This window comes from Neoarius graeffei, chromosome 11 (assembly GCF_027579695.1).
Source record: "Neoarius graeffei isolate fNeoGra1 chromosome 11, fNeoGra1.pri, whole genome shotgun sequence".
Classification (NCBI taxonomy): domain Eukaryota; kingdom Metazoa; phylum Chordata; class Actinopteri; order Siluriformes; family Ariidae; genus Neoarius; species Neoarius graeffei.
In genome coordinates this window covers 51,539,585-51,562,939 of record NC_083579.1, presented here as the reverse complement: position 1 = coordinate 51,562,939, position 23,355 = coordinate 51,539,585, and the positions used below count along the sequence as shown (strand labels likewise).

General features: G+C 43.2%; 1 protein-coding gene across 6 annotated transcripts in view; it reads left to right on the top strand.

Annotated features, from left to right (window-relative positions):
* dtnbb (dystrobrevin, beta b) overlaps positions 1-12,460 on the top strand; it is a 45,900-nt gene extending 33,440 nt beyond the window's left edge. For 2 of the 6 annotated variants that reach the window (XM_060934133.1, XM_060934132.1), the window contains exons 12-19: positions 32-117; positions 627-740; positions 1,242-1,338; positions 1,474-1,491; positions 2,379-2,538; positions 2,660-2,749; positions 4,989-5,042; positions 9,571-12,460. In XM_060934133.1, coding sequence (XP_060790116.1) covers positions 32-117; positions 627-740; positions 1,242-1,338; positions 1,474-1,491; positions 2,379-2,538; positions 2,660-2,749; positions 4,989-5,042; positions 9,571-9,632 — 681 coding nt within the window. In that variant the 3' untranslated portion in view covers positions 9,633-12,460. Of the gene's footprint in view, positions 1-31; positions 118-626; positions 741-1,241; positions 1,339-1,473; positions 1,492-2,378; positions 2,539-2,659; positions 2,750-4,988; positions 5,043-5,153; positions 6,481-9,481; positions 9,516-9,570 lie in introns of those variants that run through there. The other 4 variants (XM_060934135.1, XM_060934139.1, XM_060934137.1 and 1 more) reach the window with 3 other exon arrangements.
* The last annotated feature ends 10,895 nt before the right edge of the window (positions 12,461-23,355 follow it).

The window sequence follows — 23,355 nt, the reverse complement described above, 5'->3', positions numbered from 1 at the left end:
CTAGTTTTTACTCTTAATCATTGTTTCGCAGCAATGCCCTCCAACCGACCTGAGCTTCAACTTTGATGCCAACAAGCAACAGAGGCAACTCATCGCTGAGCTAGAGAACAAAAATAGGTGACTTTCCAGTTATACTGATTCGTAATTATATCACAAATAAGCGTTGATGAATGCTGTGAGTTATTTAGCACATTATTCGATTTGTAGTGGGGCTCCAGGGAAAATAACACTGATTAAGGCATTATGTCTGGGTAAAATATAGAGAACTGTTATATAGACTGCGTTACTAAAGTTAAGTTTAATTTACAGGGTGTCCGAAAACTCAGAAACCAATGAGAGTAAACCTACATATAGTTAATTTAGTATTTATTATTTACAATATATGCTGTACATGTTCACCCTTATACTCTACACGTTTTCTCAACTACTGTATCTTTCTTTTCTTTTCTTTTCTTTTCTTTTCTTTTCTTTTCTTTTCTTTTCTTTTCTTTTGGGGATTTTGCTCAACATATTCCCATCAATTCCTGATTATTCAGATACCCTGTAGTTTGCATTTGATTTTATGATAGCATGTGTTCTATATTATTAATAATATGTTCTATATTGTGGTGTGATGGGGGAAAAAGGGAAATCCTTCAGGAAATCCAGAGACTGCGTCTGGAACATGAGCAGGCCTCTCAGCCCACACCAGAGAAAGCTCAACAGAATCCCACTCTCCTTGCTGAATTACGATTGCTCCGGTACACACACACACACACACACACACACACACACACACACACACACACACCATTCACATATACATGTATACAGAATATACACACTCAGTTAAAACATTTACACTCAGCTGCAAAGAGTTAATCTGCATTTTCAAGACTTAATGAGATAATCGGAAACACTGGAAACTGTGATATACCAGATCCTTGCTGCAGAGGTTTGCTTCGGCCAAACGTGCTTTAAAACCTATGGCCACATTTCAACTAAAGTACCACTTAGAGACACCAGAGGGTGTCTAGGAGTCAAAAGAGTGGTTCTTCAGTCATGTTTCTGCTGTATACAGTGTCTACAGTTTTTGAGCACATGCTGTAGTTTCTGTAGGAAATAATTGGTCCGTTTGTCAATTTTACAGTAACCCAGTAAAAACAGAAGAGATTACGGTACTCATATACTAAAAATAACAAATTGTATCTGTTTCGGGCCATTCATGTATTTCTTTACGCATTGTGCATATTTTTGGTCAGGCACAGAAAAGACGAGCTGGAAAAGCGCATGTCAGCTCTGCAGGAGAGCAGGCGAGAGTTGATGGTCCAGTTGGAAGGTCTCATGAGACTGCTAAAGGTATAACTTGTTTTAGAAGTGCTGCTCTTTTTTGCCTTCTTTTTTTTTACCTATTGGCTGTTCTTTCTTTCTTCTCTCTCTCTCTTTATGAATTCATGAATCGGTATTCTCTCCTTTTTTTCTTCTTGCTGACAGGATGAAGAGCAGAAGGGCGTAAGTGTTCCTGACTTCAGTCCCTTACACGATTGTTAATTCAAAGAGCTTGTGGTACTGCCTCAGCATTGTCCTTTAACATGTGTAAAGTGTAAAGAGCTGGAATTTTCCAGAATCAACATGTAATAGGGCGTAAAGAAGAAAAAAACTCAGGCTTTGTAATCAAGCACTTCACGTTTAGTTTGTCTGTGACTAGACAAAGTCAGGCAACATTTAGTATTCCATATGCAACAGTCCTGCATGTCCTAATCAAAACCGAGACAAGTTCGTTTCATCCAACTGAAATCACCTTCGCAAGATTACATGAAATACCCTCTAATGCTCAAGGAGACTTATCAAGTCTAACTCAAGTAAAGTAGAGTATTTCTGCTGGTGTCCTTTTAGCTATAAGACCTAGCCTAAGCTAGGCCCCTTAGCTTTATTCCCTTGCTTGGCAGAGGGCAGGCTAGCCCATGCATATCCCTGCCAAATATCAGAGACATGCTTGCCTTTCATGTGAGCTAACCACTTCGCTTCTAATGTGACTGCAGTCTGGCTGGCCATCTGCTGCCTGGCTGTGTGCCACGGCCCCTGGGCCCTGCACCAGTCCATGGGACACAGTGCCCCTTTTCTTCATCTACCTCTCCATTTGCCTGCTCTTGTAATGGTACACACATGGTTCTCTGTGAGTGTGAGGCCAAATAAGGTGTGCTGAGAACATATACCACCAGAGCAGGCTTAAGGTTTAATGTAGATCATGTGTCTATAGGTGAGTTAGCACTGATAATATCGTCTGTGTTTTTGAAAGGACTGGTGTGTGTCTATGAGGAGTCAGGTTGCTACTCATCCTGAGTGAGATCTGCTTCCTGTTCCCTTGCTGGCAGCTTAACCTAGTGTCTCTGCTACAGGCTCAAACAGGGGGCTCACCCCACTCCTCACCCAGCCACAGTGCCAGTTGCACCATGCCCATGCCCATCCGCTCCACCTCCGCTGGCTCCACACCTACTCACACACCACAGGACTGCCTGGCCGGTGTCAGTGATGATGTACTGGATGCCTTCTCTCAGGGTGAGACATCCCTGATGCATGCAACAAACAAATTGCAATTTTATGGGCCTGAAAAATCACTGCTATGGAAAACTATAAGAAAGTCTATTAAAACGAAAGTGTCGTCACTTGTTTGTTTCAGGTGTACCTAGAAATCTCCGTAATGATCTTTTGGTAGCTGCGGACTCCATCACGAATACCATGTCATCACTGGTTAAAGAGCTTCACTCAGGTATTGGACTGTTTATGATCTACTGATTATATCGCATTATAAAGACCTTGAAAGAATTTTGGTCCAGTTCTAAGAAGCAGTTCTATGGTACTATATGGCAAAAAACTGAAAACTGAATTTCAGGAGAAAATTCCTTAATATTAGTGAAATTATCTTGCAGCATGGACAGATGATTTTACTTGACAAGACATCTTGGAACAAGTTGGTGACAATCTAGAACTAGTTTTAATAATCTCGGAGTTGGTGTCTTGTATTCTTCTAATAGGAAATGCTAGATCGTTTCAACTATATTCAAGATATTCCAACTTGTTAAAATATCATTTTTGCAGTGTATAAACCTTTAACCTTTTGGCTTATTACAACCCCGATTCCAAAAAAGTTGGGACAAAGTGCAAATTGTAAATAAAAACGGAATGCAATGATGTGGAAGTTTCAAAATTCCATATTTTATTCAGAATAGAACATAGATGACATATCAAATGTTTAAACTGAGAAAATGTATCATTTAAAGAGAAAAATTAGGTGATTTTAAATTTCATGACAACAACACATCTCAAAAAAGTTGGGACAAGGCCATGTTTACCACTGTGAGACATCCCCTTTTCTCTTTACAACAGCCTGTAAACGTCTGGGGACTGAGGAGACAAGTTGCTCAAGTTTAGGGATAGGAATGTTAACCCATTCTTGTCTAATGTAGGATTCTAGTTGCTCAACTGTCTTAGGTCTTTTTTGTTGTATCTTCCGTTTTATGATGCGCCAAATGTTTTCTATGGGTGAAAGGTCTGGACTGCAGGCTGGCCAGTTCAGTACCCGGACCCTTCTTCTATGCAGCCATGATGCTGTAATTGATGCAGTATGTGGTTTGGCATTGTCATGTTGGAAAATGCAAGGTTTTCCCTGAAAGAGACGTCGTCTGGTGGGAGCATATGTTGCTCTAGAACCTGGATATATCTTTCAGCATTGATGGTGTCTTTCCAAATGTGTAAGCTGCCCATGCCACACGCGCTAATGCAACCCCGTACCATCAGAGATGCAGGCTTCCGAACTGAGCGCTGATAACAACTTGGGTCGTCCTTCTCCTCTTTAGTCCGAATGACACGGCGTCCCTGATTTTCATAAAGAACTTCAAATTTTGATTCGTCTGACCACAGAACAGTTTTCCACTTTGCCACAGTCCATTTTAAATGAGCCTTGGCCCAGAGAAGACGTCTGCGCTTCTGGATCATGTTTAGATACGGCTTCTTCTTTGAACTATAGAGTTTTAGCTGGCAACGGCGGATGGCACGGTGAATTGTGTTCACAGATGATGTTCTCTGGAAATATTCCTGAGCCCATTTTGTGATTTCCAATACAGAAGCATGCCTGTATGTGATGCAGTGCCGTCTAAGGGCCCGAAGATCACGGGCACCCAGTATGGTTTTCCGGCCTTGACCCTTGCGCACAGAGATTCTTCCAGGTTCTCTGAATCTGTTGATGATATTATGCACTGTAGATGATGATATGTTCAAACTCTTTGCAATTTTACACTGTCGAACTCCTTTCTGATATTGCTCCACTATTTGTCGGTGCAGAATTAGGGGGATTGGTGATCCTCTTCCCATCTTTACTTCTGAGAGCCGCTGCCACTCCAAGATGCTCTTTTTATACCCAGTCATGTTAATGACCTATTGCCAATTGACCTAATGAGTTGCAATTTGGTCCTCCAGCTGTTCCTTTTTTGTACCTTTAACTTTTCCAGCCTCTTATTGCCCCGTCCCGACTTTTTTGAGATGTGTTGCTGTGATGAAATTTCAAATGAGCCAATACTTGGCATGAAATTTCAAAATGTCTCACTTTCGACATTTGATATGTTGTGTATGTTCTATTGTGAATACAATATCAGTTTTTGAGATTTGTAAATTATTGCATTCCGTTTTTATTTACAATTTGTACTTTGTCCCAACTTTTTTGGAATCAGGGTTGTATTCACTTCACAATGTTAAAACATATTATTCAGTAACTACGGTGAATTCGTTAGTAAGTGTGGTGAAAGTAAAAGAAAAGGTATATAGTTACAAGAGTAAAGAATGACTGAAAACGACTGGACCTGCTGCCAAGTTCTGGGAATTTAAGGGGTTTAAACTATAGGCTTTGAGCGGAATGCATCTTAATGTACCATAGTAATGTATTATGACTAATTTTTGTGATGTAATAATTATTGTATGTAGAGCTTATCCTGAAACTATGTTCAACTTTACAGTTGATGATGGTCTGGAAGACGAGGAGGTGAACATGAGGAACGGAAGGGAAAAAGGTGAGTTTTACATACCTTCATCATAATCTTTTGTCACATTTATATTTCTTTGTTTTCAAACACCATCTTCCTTTGTGATTTCTTTACTTTCCCGCACTGAATAAATTTCAGGCTTTCAAGTTATGTATGTAACTGTGGTTCGATGAACCCCAGATAACTGCCATGGGGTGTTGAGATTGACCTGGATACTCTCTTGTGCACTTGCAAACGTATGGCAAGAACTTCCAACAAAGTTAAGTAGTGATGTATGACGCTTTCCTTGCAGTTAATATCACTGTCATGCAGGCATCTTTCCCCAGAACCTTTTCACTGAGTCATAGAATCACAGTTATGTATGGTACTAGCATTCTGTTTCACCCCTCCTACAGTACCAGCCAGGGCAGTGAGAATCATGAATGCCAACAACTTCATGAGGAACAGGACTTTCCTCAGGACTAATCAGAAAGATTTCACACTATTAGGGGTAGAACTGATGCCCAAGTAGCAGCGACACAGACTTACAATGTCCTTGAGTGGCATGTCACAGTAGGAGATTGCATGACCTGTCTGTAGATCATGGTGAAGAACCATTCCATGGCTGATGAACAGTTGGTCTGAGAATTGGATGGCCGCCATCCAGTCTAGATAATACCACAGGTTGTGCTCTGCAGGTTCGCCATCAGAGCAAGCTGCAAGGACAATCAAGAGATTCATAATGTTGTGTGATATCTCTAGCAAAAAGGCAGTTCAGCATCCTACATAGGCTTTGTGAGCTAGGGATCCCACACCAGGCTCTTAGAGAATTATAGTGGATGGAGGTATCTTGCATCTTTCAGAAAGGCCATAAATTCTAAGCATATGGGCCTCCAGAGAGATCCCTGCTATGGTGTGCTGTGATGGCTGCCACATACACCTTAAGTGGAATTGCTGTCTAACAGTCTTTGTAGAAAAGTTAGTGTCTTTGAAATTGGGCAGTGCACCAGATCCAGCTGTTGAGATGCTTGAACATTTGTGGAATGGCTTCCACTCAAAGGCGTACAAGGTTCTGGATGACCACACACTGCCTGCGAGTTAAAGCAGTAGGGAAAGCCAAGGTTTTGCACAAGTAGGACTCTGTGTCCTAGTTGTTGAATTCTGTGCAATGGTGAACGTGAGCAATAGAGAAACAAAGGCAAATAATAGATGGTGTAGCCAGTCATAGCCAGTAGCCAATCTGTAAGCATCTTGCCAAAACATTCTGTTTAACTTTGCTAGGGAGAACCACAATTGGCAATGTGTTGGCTTGGCATTGTCAAAGCGGCCCACCTGTGCCTTGGCAAATCTTTCCTAGACCTGGGTTACAGTTTCGTGGTATAAACTTCACTCCTCTGGATGTCTTGAAAGAGTGTCCACCGCACCATTGTACAGCACTTGCAAATAAGTTGGTCTTAATGACACTACAGTGGTGCTTGAAAGTTTGTGAACCCTTTAGAATTTTCTATATTTCTGCATAAATATGACCTAAAATATCAGATTTTCACACAAGTCCTAAAAGTAGATAAAGAGAACCCAGTTAAACAAATGAGACAAAAATATTATACTTGGTCATTTATTTATTGAGGAAAATGATCCAATATTACATATCTGTGAGTGGCAAAAGTATGTGAACTTTTGCTTTCAGTATCTGGTGTGACGACACCCCCCCCCCCATTCCCCCGTTGAGCAGCAATAACTGCAACTAAACGTTTGCGGTAACTGTTGATCAGTCCTGCACACCGGCTTGGAGGAATTTTAGCCCATTCCTCCGTACAGAACAGCTTCAACTCTGGGATGTTGGTGGGTTTCCTCACATGAACTGCTCGCTTCAGGTCCTTCCACAACATTTCGATTGGATTAAGGTCAAGACTTTGACTTGGCCATTCCAAAACATTAACTTTATTCTTCTTTAACCATTCTTTGGTAGAACGATTTGTGTGCTTAGGGTCGTTGTCTTTCTGCATGACCCACCTTCTCTTGAGATTCAGTTCATGGACAGATGTCCTGACATTTTCCTTTATAATTTGCTGGTATAATTCAGAATTCATTGTTCCAACAATGATGGCAAGCCATCCTGGCCCAGATGCAGCAAAACTGCCACCACCATGTTTCGCAGATGGGATAAGGTTCTTATGCTGGAATGCAGTGTTTTCCTTTCTCCAAACATAACGCTTCTTATTTAAACCAAAAAGTTCTATTTTGGTCTCATCCATTCACAAAACATTTTTCCAATAGCCTTCTGGCTTGTTCACGTGATCTTTAGCAAGCTGCAGACGAGCAGCAATGTTCTTTTTGGAGAGCAGTGGCTTTCTCCTTGCAACCCGGCCATGCACACCATTGTTGTTCAGTGTTCTCCTGATGGTGGAATCATGAACATTAACATTAGCCAATGTGAGAGAGGCCTTCAGTTGCTTAGAAGTTACCCTGGGGTCCTTTGTGACCTCGCTGACTATTACACACCTTGCTCTTGGAGTGATCTTTGTTGGTCGACCACTCCCGGGGAGGGTAACAATGGTCTTGAATTTCCTCCATTTGTACACAATCTGTCTGACTGTGGATTGGTGGAGTCCAAACTCTTTAGAGATGGTTTTGTAACTTTTTCCAGCCTGATGAGCATCAACAACACTTTTTCTGAGATCCTCAGAAATCTCCTTTGTTCGTGCCATGATACACTTCCACAAACACGTGTTGTGAAGATCAGACTTTGATAGATTCCTGTTCTTTAAATAAAACAGGGTGCCCACTCACACCTGATTGTCATCCCATTGATTGAAAACACCTGACTCTAATTTCACCTTCAAATTAACTGCTAATCCTAGAGGTTCACATACTTTTGCCACTCACAGATACGTAATATTGGATCATTTTCCTCAATAAATAAATGACCAAGTATAATAATTTTGTCTCATTTGTTTAACTGGGTTCTCTTTATCTACTTTTAGGACTTGTGTGACAATCCGATGATGTTTTAGGTCATATTTATGCAGAAATATAGAAAATTCTAAAGGGTTCACAAACTTTCAAGCACCACTGTAAGTGTGGATTGACCCACCTGAGATGATACTGTGAAAGGTCGAGAGACCTTGTTCTATCCTTAGTTCTTTCTTCAGATACTGCTGATACTGGAGTTGAACATGCCAATTCAGTCTTCGATTCTAGCTTAGCTATGTCTGGTGCACAGTCAGTGCGAGGGATGTCTGAGTCAGACACTGCGGCCTTAAAATGCTCAATGCCAAATCTTCAGCTTCTAAGGGGTTCAGACACTGTCTGCACAAGCACAGCGTAGCAGAATGACTCCTTTGACCGCTTTGTGTAGGATGAAATCAAAGTGGATGAAAGGAGGCATGGTTTTGGAGGACTTGGATACCTGTAGGTCTGTGTTTTAATTATATTCTGATAAGTGAATAGCTTCATATTGTGTTCCAACATGTCAACAAAGAAGAACGAGATAGATGGCCGTATGACAGTGGTATTTTTGCAAATCCTCCATTATGTGTCACTACGTGACTTTCTCAACACGAGAAAGTACAGATGATTCTCGCCTGTCCTGGTGGTTAGGAGAGGTGTAATAAAACCGACTTTGGTACATAAAAACAAATAGAAAGTTGAATTAGGCAGCTGGGCCATAGAAGGTTCACGCTGCACGCTGCATGCTGCACACTACACGCTACACGCGTGTAAAGAAAAGTGGACAAACGTAGCATGACTTGCTCTGGGCCATAGAACGGCGTTCACGTTGCACGCTGCACACTTCACGCGTGAAGCGTGAAATGAACATGCACACTTTTTTCTAGGCGTGAAGATGGAAATTCCAGTCAATGTATGCGGTCACCGCCGCGCCAGCCAATCAGAACGGGTCTAGGGAGATAACTCTATGCTTTCAGGGGAAAACTTCAGAAAAAATATAATTGAATGGTATAATTGAAAAATAGTTCTTCATCGGGATTGTCAAGCAGATTATAGAATGTTCGGTGAAATTCACCACGGGTTTCTCTCAGAAGGAAGTGTTCTCGGCTCCAAATTCTGTTCCTTTTTCTCTTCCTCTGTCTCAGTAAAAGCAGAATGAGGCAATCGTCGTCATCCGAAGAGTCCATATTGTTGGTTACTCGGTCAAAGTAGAACAGACGCAACACGTGAACATCCAAGCATGAAGTTTAATGGCCCAGGGTCCGGTTCTTCACGTGAACGTGTAGCGTGTAGCGTGCAGCATGCAGCGTGCAGCGTGAACCTTCTATGGCCCAGCTGCCTAAGACACACCAAGAGACATTTGTTCCTAATATTTAGCACAGATTGGCTTATTGTTTCCCAACTGACAGTATTTGATGGCAGATGTTTCTAGAAGATGGAATTCAACTTCCGCATAATTGTGCGGCCACGCAATTCAAATCCACACAAGGGTTAGCACTTCAGCTGTGTTTTAGCTTTCCTTTCTGTCTGTTTTCTAGCTGAGTCTGAGTAAAACAGTATGGAATTTTACATGTAAGTATAACTAATAAAAACACTTAATAGTTGTATTCTCTTCACATCACAAAAGTTCGACCCAACAATGCCTGTGTCTGGAATGTTCCTATACCGAAGAGTGGATACAATTCCTAACCTTAGTCTGTGTTTCGTCCAGTGTCAGCACAGAGGCATTATGGGAACAGGCACTCCACCCCCTCATTCTAAATGTCTGGACGTGACTGGCAAGAACCAGCGACAGCAAAACCCTTCCTGGCATTAGCACCTAAAGTAATGCATGCTCTTCCCAGCCAGGTTTCACTATGTGAAATGAACTTCATCACATTTTGCAGAGAGCAAGCTGTATCTACTAAGGAGAATCTAAATATATATAGCGCTATATGTCTATCTGTATAAACCTGTTGTAATTATGTAACATTATCATTCATGTCTGCAAAGGAATGGCTTGTTCGTGCTTTGTCACTTCAAAAACTTTACTGATTTCGGTCTCCAAAACGGTCACACTGTGCATAGTCGGTGTTAACACTGGGAACAACTCGCTGATCTCAGCTGCAGCTCTTTCCTATAGGTGTCCTCCTCAGATAAACATTTTGTAGAATTAGTGATAATGATTTTGTTTGTGTTGTTTGAGTTTTGCATGAAATTTATAATGGGAGGACCCTCGTCTTTGACTAGCATGTGGCATTTATTTTGACTAAAGTGTAGGAGTCCATCCTCTCACCTACTCTGATCATGTTCATTAAAACTGCTGCTAGTCCACTCAGCCCATGATAGAGCACTAGGTCAGAGCTGTCTTAAAAGTCAGGTTTTTGTCAGGGAATCTCTGTGAGAATGCGACTTTTAACCACTTGTTACTGTATGTTGATATTCAGTTCCAGTCAGAAGTTTGGCTACACCTTCTAATTCAGTGGTTTTTCTTTATCTTTATGAATTAAAAGACACTTCATGTCTTAAAGTAATGATGGATGTCGTTTCTCTTTACTTAGCTGAGCGGTTCTTGACATAATATGGATTACTACATTTGTGGAATCGGGCTATTTACTGTATTTATTATTTACTGTTTGATCTCAAATGCATTAAGAAGGCAAGAAATTGCACCAATTAACTTTTGACGAGGCACCTGTTAACTGAAAAGCATTCCAGGCGACGACCTCATGAAGCTGGTTAAGATAATGCCAGTAGTGTGCAAAGCGTCATCAAGGTAAACAGTGGCTACGCTGAAGAATCTAAAATATGAAACGTAATTGAAAAAAAACTTTTTTGTTTACCACATAATTCCATATATGTTCCCTATGTCATGTCATAGGGCGGCACGGTGGTGTAGTGGTTAGCGCTGTTGCCTCACAGCAAGAAGGTCCTGGGTTCGAGTCCCGTGGCCGGCGAGGGCTTTTGTGTGCGGAGTTTGCATGTTCTCCCCGTGTCCGCGTGGGTCTCTTCCGGGTGCTCCGGTTTCCCCCACAGTCGAAAGACATGCAGGTTAGGTTAACTGGTGACTCTAAATTGACCGTAGGTGTGAATGGTTGTCTGTGTCTATGGCCAAGTTTACATTAGACCGTATCTGTCTCGTTTTCTTCGCGGATGCACTGTCCGTTTACATTAAAACACCTGGAAACGCCGGGAAACGGGAATCCGCCAGGGTCCACGTATTCAATCCAGATCGTGTCAGCTCCGGTGCTGTGTAAACATTGAGAATACGCGGATACGCTGTGCTGAGCTCTAGCTGGCGTCGTCATTGGACAACGTCACTGTGACATCCACCTTCCTGATTCGCTGGCGTTGGTCATGTGACGCGACTGCTGAAAAACGGCGCGGACTTCCGCCTTGTATCACCTTTCATTAAAGAGTATAAAAGTATGAAAATACTGCAAATACTGATGCAAATACTGCCCATTGTGTAGTTATGATTGTCTTTAGGCTTGCCATCCTTCCACTTGCAAGTAGTAAGTGATATGCGCTGGGATCACACACACAGCGGCTCAGTCCCGAATCACAGCTTGTGCACTCCACTCGCGCGCTCTGTGAGCTGCGCAAGGCCGGAGTGCGCACCCTCCAGAGGGCACTCGCTGTTCAGGGCGGAGTGATTTGGAGCGCAGGATGCCTGCGGAGCTGAGCGTATCCGTGTATTGGTGTTGTTGTGTGCACGCAAATCGTGTATTGGCGTTGCTGTGTGCACACTAATCGTTTTAAAAACGTTAATCTGATGATCCGTTGATACGGTCTAATGTAAACATGGGCTATGTGTCAGCCCTGTGATGACCTGGCGACTTGTCCAGGGTGTACCCCGCCTTTCGCCCGTAGTCAGCTGGGATAGGCTCCAGCTTGCCTGCGACCCTGTAGAACAGGATAAAGCGGCTACAGATAATGAGATGAGATGTTATGTCATAGTTTTGATGTATTCAGTATCGTTCTACAATGTAGAAAACAGTCAAAATACAGAAACGCCTCTGAATGAATCGGTGTGTCCAAACTTTTGGCTGGTACTGTATGTTTTATTTCCATCTTTATATTGTACATCCCTCAAAAGCCTTCCAGTTGCTTCTCAGTCATAAAAAGTCAAATGTTGGTGCATTAAAAATGCAGTCCGTTTAAAAGAACATAAAAAGAGTTGAAGGGGGGAAATGTAGTTATATATGTATACCAGTTTAGGATGCATTCTGTTCGAGTACAGATGTTTTTCTGTTACAGCCACTTCAAAAGCTTTGTGGTCAATAGTCATGCTCTAAAGTGAAACTGGTGCTCAGGGACTAGGGATAGTGGCGAAGATTGTGAACAAATGCATGGCATTGACTTCAGCCCAATAAGGTTTGCAGATCAAAGATTAGCACAAACCATAAAACCTTTATAGATTGGCCTGGTTGGCCGATGGTCTTCAACAGAGCTATTGCAGGAAGTTCCTGCTGGACTTTGTAGAGAGAAGATGGAATGTACAGTGGTGAGATGAAGGAAATATTTGAGGAAGGCGCAGGGAGAAGGGGGAAGGGGGGTAAAAGGGGGACGGGTGAGGGGATTAGGCTTAGGGGCTGTGCATAAATATTTTGTTGATCTCTCAGATGTTTTACAGTACAGAGCTTTACAGTTATAAGCAAGAAAATAATACTGTATTTGAATTAAAAAGAATTCAGGTTCAATAATAGCATTCATCAAAATATAATGTATATATAACTGTGTTCTGTTTATTATATTGATTTGAGGGAATTTGAATGGCAGTTAATTAAATTTCTCTTTACATAAACAGATGAAATATGAATCTATTCCATTCTGAGTCTGATAGAAACATGACTGTTATGATTAGATAAATCCTTTGAAGATTGTCTCTTGAAGTATGGTTATTTAAACTGTGGAATTGTAATATTATTTAAGAGATTACTTTGTGGGAGACGGTAGTTGGGCAATAGGCAATGATCCATTTATATTGATTTATATTCTACACGGAAAGTGTATACTTCTGCATTACATATATTGAATGCCTTTCATGAAGAATACTGTAAGTTATTATTGTTCAACACTGTGTGAAATCAGATGTTTCTTTGGTAACAGTAGGTGTGCTTGATGAGAATTTATTTATTTTTGACACTTGATGGCGGTTGATAATTATGCTTAATGTATGAATCACAGAAAATAATAGACATTTTAGAGGGAAACTTTACTTCATTGTCATTGACAACAAAAGTGGTAAGGCAGTTTTGAAACATTCATCTCAAATGTATGGGTTTCAAAATCAGAACTCAGTAATAATTTATTTGCTTTGTACTATGTAAAGTACAAATTGAAATTGATTTTTGCTTTGAAAGGTCGATAGAAACGATCATGTTTCATTTGCTACAAATATGAATGCAATCTTATGATGTAGGTGTGCCTAGATGTACTGTATAAAGTGCTCTATAAATAAAAAAAAAAAGTATTCTGCACATGTGCAAGTCAACGCTTAGATAGGAGTTTTAGTATGTGAATTTGTAGGAATGCAATTATTTATCTGTGCTCATTGGACAACTTCTTGTTCTGCCTTTAAATTTGTGCCAAACTGTTTGCCAAACTTTAGTGTGTCCTTATGTCTTTGTTCTGTGTTTGTGTTTAATCACAGCCTATGATTAAGAGTTTGTTGAAATAGTTCACTGAGAGGGCGCACAATCATGAAAGCTTAAACACTATACATATTCGAGTTTGCAAAATTAACCCTGGGATCAAATATTTATTAACACTGTACTGTATGCCACAAATTCTAAAAGTGGATCGATGGTGTCATACTGTTTAAACATACCGAGGCATTAAATACTGCTTTAATTTTTAATATCCTGTTGTAATTATATGATTTATTTGAAAAGCCAGAAATTGTCACTTAAAATGATATGCTCATGCTAAATTAATTTTATATGTCAGGGCTTTGCCACAATATTCCTTGTTTATTGCAATGTTTGACTTTCAAAACCATGATTTATGTCTATCATATATATATAATATATATAAAATGTCTTTTTGTAAATTATTAAAGGTGAAATATATAAACCTGTGTGGAGGAGAAATATATTTTTATATCTTGGTGAGGACCAAATTATTTATTTTATCTTTTATACATGAGCTTTTATTTCAAAACGAAAAGAACAGCAATGCCATTTTGGTTACTGAGGTTATGGTTAGGGTTAGATTAGGTGCATGTATTTAATTAACTGCCTTCATCAGTATGTCAGTGTAAGGTGTGTGTGTGTGTGTGTGTGTTTACCCATCACTGGGGTGCTGCCATAGCTGAAATAGCTTCTGATGGTGACCAGATATAAAAGGAAGAATGCATGCTTACATCAGTAGACCAGTCATTTTAGTTGAGAGCTGCAACTGATCTGGGTCTAACACAGGTAATGGAGAGAGAAATTGTTGTTGCTGAGTGGTGTCTTCTTCATGTCTGAACCTGTCCCAGCCAGTCTGCCCCCTCCATGTCACATACTGCTAACTACACAGGTGCTTCCAGTCAACTGAACCACATCTGCCGTCAAACCATCACCCACTCTCTCGTTTTTCCTTTCAGTCTGTCCTAAGATATTTGGAACATAAACTCCTTCTCCAAAAAGTCATGTCTAGCTTGCTTTGGAACCTGAAGCCTGACACAATGAACTCTCAAGACTATTGTAATTTGCAATTTTGTCACATGAAATGTCGGATGTAGAGGTGGCTCAAACTGATCATTTGGAGGTTATTAGCCTATATCATGAAAACCAGAGGCATAAAGTTAGGGTGTGGGAAGGGGAAGCAACTATAATAAAGCAGCCTACAACTCAGAGGGTAGCACTTTCCTCTGATACCCCTTTTCCACCAAATCAGTTCCAGGGCTGGTTCGGGGCCAGTGCTGGTGCTGGTTCACAACTCGTTCAACTTGCGAGCCAGCTGAGAACCAGTTTGCTTTTCCATAGCTCGTGGGGCTAAAAGAAGCCACGTCATTACGTTGCTGTATACGTCAGTTACGGCGCTACGTTTGCATAAACCTTGGTGCGAATATCAAAGCAAAAACAACACGGAAGAAACAGCAGCAGCAACAACAATAATAATAATGGATGACTTCGCGTTTGTACAGCTGCTGCTTCTCGTCGCTTAAAAATGGTGATCTTTCGCGGTCTTGTTATTGTTGTTGGTCTTAACAACTCCGCCCCCCCCGCTGACGTAAGCGGTTCTTTCCTCTGGCCCAGCAGAGAGTTGGTGCTAGCCTGGAACCATTTTTTCTGGCCCCAGAGCCAGTTCTTTGTCAGTGGAAACAGAAAACCCGGTTCCAAACTAAGCACTGGCCCCGAACCAGCCCTGGAACTGCTTTGGTGGAAAAGGGGCATGAGTGTGTTACGCTGCCTTGTGATGGGGCATGAGCAGCAGGAGCATGGCTTCACGTCTCAGAGGAAGCATGTTAGCTTTCAGTCTCCTGGGTTGATAGATATTGTATGACGGAGAAGAACTGGTTGGTGGGTGAGAATTTGCAGATGGCCAAATTGGGCAGTAAATAAAAAAAAAACCATACAAAATACCGTACATAATTTGATATATTTGTCCACTGAAGCTACTGGCAGGTCCCCTAAGGAGCTGGAGGCATTGCCTAAAACAGGTGGTGTAGTGGTTAGCACGGTCGCCTCACAGCAAGAAGGTTCCGGGTTCGAGCCCAGCGACCGGCGGGGACCTCTCTGTGTGGAGTTTGCATGTTCTCCCCGTGTCTGCGTGAGTTTCCTCCGGGTGCTCCGGTTTCCCCCACAATCCAAAGACATGCAGTTAGGTTAACGTGGGGCGGCCTTGGGCTGAGGTGCCCTTGAGCAAGGTACCGAACCCCTGACTGCTCCCCGGGCACTCTGGTGTGGCTGCCCACTGCTCTGAGTGTGTGTGTGTGTGTTCACTGCTTCAGATGGGTTAAATGCAGAGGATGAATTTCACTGTGCTTGAAGTGTGCATGTGACAAAGACTTTACCCTGTGGAATGGGTTTAGGGAATTTATGCCTTTTGGCCTATTGAATAGCACTATTGAAAAAGCATTATGGAAAGGCTAATGGAGACTGTACTGAGCAACATCCTAGTACATTTTTGATGTTGCTCTTAAGGCTGCAGTCGGTAGGATTGAGAAGAGAGTGGACTTCAGCTTGAAAATTTGAATAAATACAACTTCCATGTCCCTCCCTCTCTGCTACACTCCAGCCCTGCCTCCAAAGCCCCTCCCTGCAGAGGAGACTGATTCTGATTGGTTGTTTTGATTCGGGCATGCTGGATTCAAATGCAAATGGAATTAGGAGCATGAGGTGGAGCCAGATGAACCAGACGTTTTTCCATGAAATTATCTGTCTTATGTACTATTGCCAGGATGTACAGACAGTTTTAGCAAATATGACAAAATGTTATTTTTAAATGCTTACCTACCGCAGCTTTAAACATAGACTGCCTTTCAGATTTTTCAAGTTTAGGTCATAAAAAGAATTTTCCCTGACAACCAATTATTTTTGTTTAGTGGACCAAAAGCTACTGAATTCAAATCACAGACTTCCAATTTTATTAGTTTTTTTTCCTAATAGAACAATGAATGAATTTAGGGCCATGTGGCCCTAAATTCTCCACTATTTTTTCCTGCTTCACCATGACCCAATTCAAGATACTATGTCATGCATCACGTGGTTGGCTTTCTCCGTTCGTGCAAGGCATTGTGGGATACAAATTTGAAACAGGAGAGAAAAATGGAGGACGCGAATGAAACGTGAAAGACCGACTACAGTAAAAGAAAGTAAGAATAAAGGACGTTATGTTGTGAAGGAAAGGAAATGCAGGACCAAACTAATAAATATTGGTGGTCAGCGAGCACCTCGGTGTGATCAGCTGTTCATTTAGCAACAGAAATATGGGACTGTCAGTGCACGGCCAATGTAAACCTGTAGATGGCAGGAATGCAACACTGCATGCCAGCTGCCTTAAAACCCAAAAGAAGAAGGAAAAGAAGAAGAAGCAGGTAAACTTGCGCATGCGTACACCGGACTTCCTCTGTCTTCTTGGCTGTGTGAAGCTAGTGATTTCATGCACATTATTTGCTTGGGAATCCCCTCAAATTAAATAACTTCTCAGCCACAGCAAGAAGATCCTGGTATTTCGATTACGTTCATTATGTCTTATATTAAATATAGTTAGTTTTTTTTTTTTCTTTTTTATCAGACGTCTAGTTTTTGGGTTTGTTTACCTGACATGTTTCGACGTACGACTGTCGTCTTCCTCAGAGTGTCACCGGATGTTAATTGGTGACGCATCTTTTATCAGCTGATGTTTCTGAAGGCGTGGCCTTCCTGTCTGGATTGACAGGTCGGTCACGCCTTCTACTGTCTGTTCGTCCCCTGCAAGATGGCACTCCAGGTGTGGGAGAGCATGTATGCTCCCTCATCCCGGTTGATGGTCCTCGGGCTTCGCTTACGGATCTCTATGGCCTCCCTGATCCAGCGCTGATGTTTATTATCTTCTGTGCGTATGACTCTGGCATTCCCCCAGTCCATAATATGATTTAGATCACTGCAAAAGGGAAAATCATATTATGGACTGGGGGAATGCCAGAGTCATCCGCACAGAAGATAATAAACATCAGCGCTGGATCAGGGAGGCCATAGAGATCCGTAAGCGAAGCCCGAGGACCATCAACCGGGATGAGGGAGCATACATGCTCTCCCACACCTGGAGTGCCATCTTGCAGGGGACGAACAGACAGTAGAAGGCGTGACCGACCTGTCAATCCAGACAGGAAGGCCACGCCTTCAGAAACATCAGCTGATAAAAGATGCGTCACCAATTAACATCCGGTGACACTCTGAGGAAGACGACAGTCGTACGTCGAAACATGTCAGGTAAACAAACCCAAAAACTAGACGTCTGATAAAAAAGAAAAAAAAAAAAACTAACTATAAGAAGATCCTGGGTTCGAGCCCAGCGGCCATCGAGGGCCTTTCTGTGTGGAGTTTGCATGTTCTCCGGGTGCTCCGGTTTCCCCCACAGTCCAAAGACATGCAGGTTAGGCTAATTGGTGGCTCTAAATTGACCATACATGTGAATGTGAGTGTGAATGGTTGTTTGTCTCTATGTGTTGGTCCTGCGATGACCTGGCGACTTGTCCAGGGTGTACTCTGCCTCTCGCCCATAGTCAGCTGGGATAGGCTCCAGCTTGCCTGCAACCCTGTACAGGATAAGCGGCTACAGATGATGGATGGATGGATGGATATTGGTAGTCCTCAGCTTCTTCAGTAACCTCTTTACCCTGGTCAGGTTCGCCTATTCTAGGAACATTGGGTGTGGGGCAGGAATACACCCTGGATGGAACACCTGTCCCTCACAGGGCACCACACATGGACATTTACACTTAAGGTAAACTATCATAGACAGTCCACTTATCGGGATGTTTGGGAGGTGGAAGGAAAGTGGAAAAACCACACAGACAGTAACCCTAACTCAGGATCAAACCACCAGGAACCCTGGAGGTGTGAGACATCAATGTGACACACCACAGCTTTGGTGCTGGTTATGACATTGTTATTAAGACATTTGATTATAGTCGAGCATTTGTGTTATCATCTTATTGGTTAAGATATACTAGTGAACTCAGACATGACAATTAATTTGTCTTTAGAATATTTACTGTGGGCGGCACGGTGGTGTAGTGGTTAGCGCTGTCGCCTCACAGCAAGAAGGTCCTGGGTTCGAGCCCCGGGGCCGGCGAGGGCCTTTCTGTGTGGAGTTTGCATGTTCTCCCCGTGTCCGCGTGGGTTTCCTCCGGGTGCTCCGGTTTCCCCCACAGTCCAAAGACATGCAGGTTAGGTTAACTGGTGACTCTAAATTGACCGTAGGTGTGAATGTGAGTGTGAATGGTTGTCTGTGTCTATGTGTCAGCCCTGTGATGACCTGGCGACTTGTCCAGGGTGTACCTCGCCTTTCGCCCGTAGTCAGCTGGGATAGGCTCCAGCTTGCCTGCGACCCTGTAGAAGGATAAAGTGGCTAGAGATAATGAGATGAGATGAGATATTTACTGTGTCTCACTGAAGTTTAGAGGATTTATGGTATATAAGCATCAAAAGTAGTGTGTTCTGACCTTGACACACCTTGTTTTGTTTTGTAAACTGATACAAATGGAATAGCTTAGACATGATAAATAAGGGGTCTGTCATGTGAACAGTCTACCTAGATAGGAACAATATGAATACGAAATACTTTATTAACCCTGAGAGAAATTTGAATGTCACAACAGCACTGTCTAGCACAAACCAAACGCAATAGAATAAAATAATACAATTAAATTAAATAAAAATTAAATAAATACGATAAAATAGAAAGATTGCATCTGTCAATTGTACATAATGCAGTACTTATTTAAGTAGTGTATACTACAAAGGGGAGTAGTGAGATAGGTAGAAAAAGTTAGTGTCCATTGTGCAATGATTATATGCATAGTATATTTAAGTTATTCCACAAAATTGAACTGTACATGAACAGATAGCCAATGAGGTATGTAGTACCAAGTTGGCTATAAGCCATATATGACAAAATTGAGTGGAATAACTGTGTTATTATGTCCACATTCACTGGATTTTGAGAAACGGAGCATTTTTATTTTTTGCAAATTTGATAAATAAAAACTTTATACAAAACATCCAACAAAATAATTTCTGCTTAGAATGTAAGCAAACCAGCAAAATGACAGCATTAATTTGTGACAAATTGTCGTCTCCTTCTGTCTCGAAAGACAATGGACTGCGCCTGGATTGTCAGTTTGTTGTAGAGCAATGTTGGCTGTGACTGTAAAGTCCAATTGTGGAGCAGCAGTCTCTGTCACAGTTGCTGCATATGAACCCTGATTATAGTGAGGGTGCAGGAGCTGCTCTCTCTTGTCATCTTTCCCGTCTGCCAAGCCACTGCTGTTCCCTTTTTGCCTCAGCTCTCTTGACACCTGTCTTGATGACATGTCATTAGTTGCTGCGGTTGGTTGTAGCTGCTTTCCACAAGTCTGGGTTGATGTCGGCAGACTTCATGTCCCTCTTACATACGTCCTTGTAACACAACATCGGGCAGCCAACTTGTCTGGAGCCTGAGGTGAGTTCGCCGTACAGAACATCCTTTGGGAGCCGTCCATCCTCCAGACAATGAACGTGGCCGAGCCATCGCAGGCGTCTCTGGGACAGGATCGCAAACTTGCTGAGAGTGTTTGCCCACTTGAGGACATCCTTATTGGGAACTCTGTCATGCTAAGATATACCCAAGATGCGGCGCATGCAACGCAGGTGGAAGGTGTTGAGGCATTGCTCCTGCCGTGCATAAGCTGTCTACGTAGAGCAGAGTGCCCAGTATGCAGGCATTGTACACTGCAATCTTCATGTTTGTGGTCAGCTTGTCATTCTCCCACACTCTTTTGGACAGTTGTGACATGGCAGATGCTGCTTTGCCAATGCGCTTGTTGATCTCGGCATCAAGGGTCAGGCTGTTGAAGATCGTGGAGCCAAGGTACGTGAAGTCCTCGACCACTTCCAGAGTGTAATCCCCAATGGAGATGTTAAGTGTGTCACTGACATCCTGTTCCATCATGTTTGTCTTCTTTAGACTAATGGTGAGGCCAAATTCTTTGCAGGCATGAGCCAGGCAGTTGATGAGCCTCTGAAGTCCTTCCTGTGTGTGGGAAGCCAGGGCAGCGTCGTCAGCGAACAGCATGTCTCTGAGTACAAGCTGGCAGACCTTCATCTTGGCTTGCAAGCGGGAAAGGTTGAACAGCTCGTCATCTGATCGTGTGTGGAGAAACGCCTGTCTTCTGATGAGCCGAAGGCGTATGATAGCAGTGAAAAGAAGATGCTGAAGAGAGTGGGAGCAAGGACACAGCCTTGCTTCACTCCGCTGCTGATGGGGAAGGGAGCAGATGATGACCCGTCGAGCTGCACTGTACCCTTCATGTCCTCGTGGAACGATGATATCACATTCAGCAGTTTTTGTGGGCATCCTATCTTCTCGAGGAGCTTGAAGAGACCGTTTCTGCTTACGAGGTCAAATTCCTTAGTCAGATCAATGAAGGCAATGTGCAGGGGCTGCTTTTGTTCCTGGCACTTCTCCTGCAGCTGTCTCAGAGTGAAAATCATGTCGATTGTGGATTGCTGTGCTCTGAAGCCACACTGCGACTCAGGATAGACTCGGTCAGTGAGTTGCTGCAGTCTCTTCAGGACTACCTGGGCAAACGCCTTCCCTGCAATGCTCAGCAGTGATATCCCGCGATAGTTATTACGATTGCTGCAGTCCCCCTTATTCTTGTAAAGCGTGACAATGTTTGCATCACGCATGTCATGGGGCACTGATCCTTCTTCCCAGCACTGACAGAGGATCTCATGAAGGTACGGAGGTAGAGTGGACTTGGCACACTGTAGCACTTCTACTGGAATGCCATTGGTTCCTGGAGCCTTGCCATGTGCAAGGGAGTCGATGGCTTTGCTGAGCTCTTCATCTGTTGGTGGTACATCGAGCTCCTCCATGACTGGTAGGCTGGGGATGCTGTCGAGGGCCGACTCTGTGGCTACATTTCCTCTCGAGTACAGGTCTTGATAGTATTCTGCCCATCGTTCCATCTGTTCATTGCGGTTTGTGACAGTCTCACTCGTGGATGACTTCAGGAGAGCTGTTTTCCTTGCACTCGGTCCGAAAGCTTTCTTCATTCCTTCGTACACTCCACGCATATTCCCGCTGTCAGCAACCTGTTGGATGCTGGAACATAAGTTCAGTCAGTACTGGTTGGCACAATGTCTTGCGGTCCTCTGGGCATTGCTTCTTGCTGTTCTCAGGGTGGCGAGGTTCTTAGCTGATGGCTCCCTCTTGTAGTTTGTCAGGGCTTCATGCTTCGTGTCGATGACAGGTTTCATCTCTGGGAGACTCTCGTCGAACCAGTCTGGGTTCCGTCGTTCATTCTTGCTGAATATAGACAGGGCTATGCTGTGGATGGCGTCCTGTAGAAGGTTCCATCTTTCTTTGGCAGTCCCAGTTGCTGGTTGGTCCTCTAGGGCTTTTTCAACAGTGTCAGCAAACTGAGTGCAGAGTTCAGGGTCAGACACCATAGCAGTGTTGATGCATGGAGGGCCAGAATGCTTAGAGTGGTGGAATTTCTTCAGCAGAAAGTGTACCTTACTGCACACCATTGTGTGGTCTGCATCACAGTCCACACTGTGGTAGCTGCATGTGGTGAGTATGCTTATCAGCTGGACTCTCCTGATGATGATCAAGTCCAGCTGGTGCCATTGATGGGACCTTGGATGCATCCACGACACTCAGTGGTGTGGCTTTACATTGAAGAACGTATTGGCGATACAGAGCTTGCGATAGGAACAGAATTCCAGCAGCCTTTGAACACTCTTGTTCATCTTGCCAATGCCAAAGTGTCCAAGGCAGTTGGACCACGAGTCGTAGCCTCCACCCACTTTGCCGTTGAGGTCTCCAAGCAGGAACAAGTGCTCAGAGTCTGGTACCTTGCCTATGGCAGCATCCAGTTCTTCATAAAACTTATCTTTGACCTCCGAAGCAGAGCAAAGAGTTGGGGCGTAGATTCTGAAGATGATCACGGAGCCCATGGTGAAGATGAGTTCAGTGCCGTCTGATGGTGGTTCAACAGAGGACAGCAGGCTGTTCTTGACAGCAAATCCCACACCGTGCAGTCATACTTCATCTTCAGATCTACCCTGCCAGAAGAAGTAGTAGTCCTTCTCATGCAATGCACCACTTTTTGCTAGCCTGGTCTCTTGAAGAGCAGCTATGTCCACATTCAGTCTTGAGAGTTCGGCGTCGATGACAGTCATTTTCCTTGAGTTGCTGATTTGGCGCAAGTCATCAGACAAGCCAGAACACATGGTCCTAATGTTCCAGCTCACAAGTCACAGGGCTGGCAGTTTCTTTTTTCTTCTTATTGTTTTGCATGGTGCAGTGATGCAGTCCACTTGTTGAGAAAGTTCTCTAAGCTCCAAGCACCCATTGAAGCAGGCAGACTGAGGTGGGTCGGCACCTTACTGGCCAGGGGCTGCCTGGCTTTAAGGTGGGTGGTAGCTGACCAGTGGGACTGTGAAGATCCCTCCCACCGATGGAGGCAACCCGTAGCGCCCTGCCCTACGCCAATCGGGCTGGACTTATAACTTGTAGACTGCTGTCTCCCGTGTTGTTTTTGCTGCTTACAGCAACACCAAAGTGACCTCTCTGGGGTGCAGAACTGGGCAAGGTGTATGGAGACTCAGGGCTGCCCATACACCAGAATCCCCCTCTCTGCCTTGCTGGTGTGGTCCAAAGAAAAGCAAAGCAGTACATTTGGCACCAGGTTGACCGCAGGAGCTGCTGGAAGGAAGTCAAGATTGACGATCCTACCGCCTTAGGG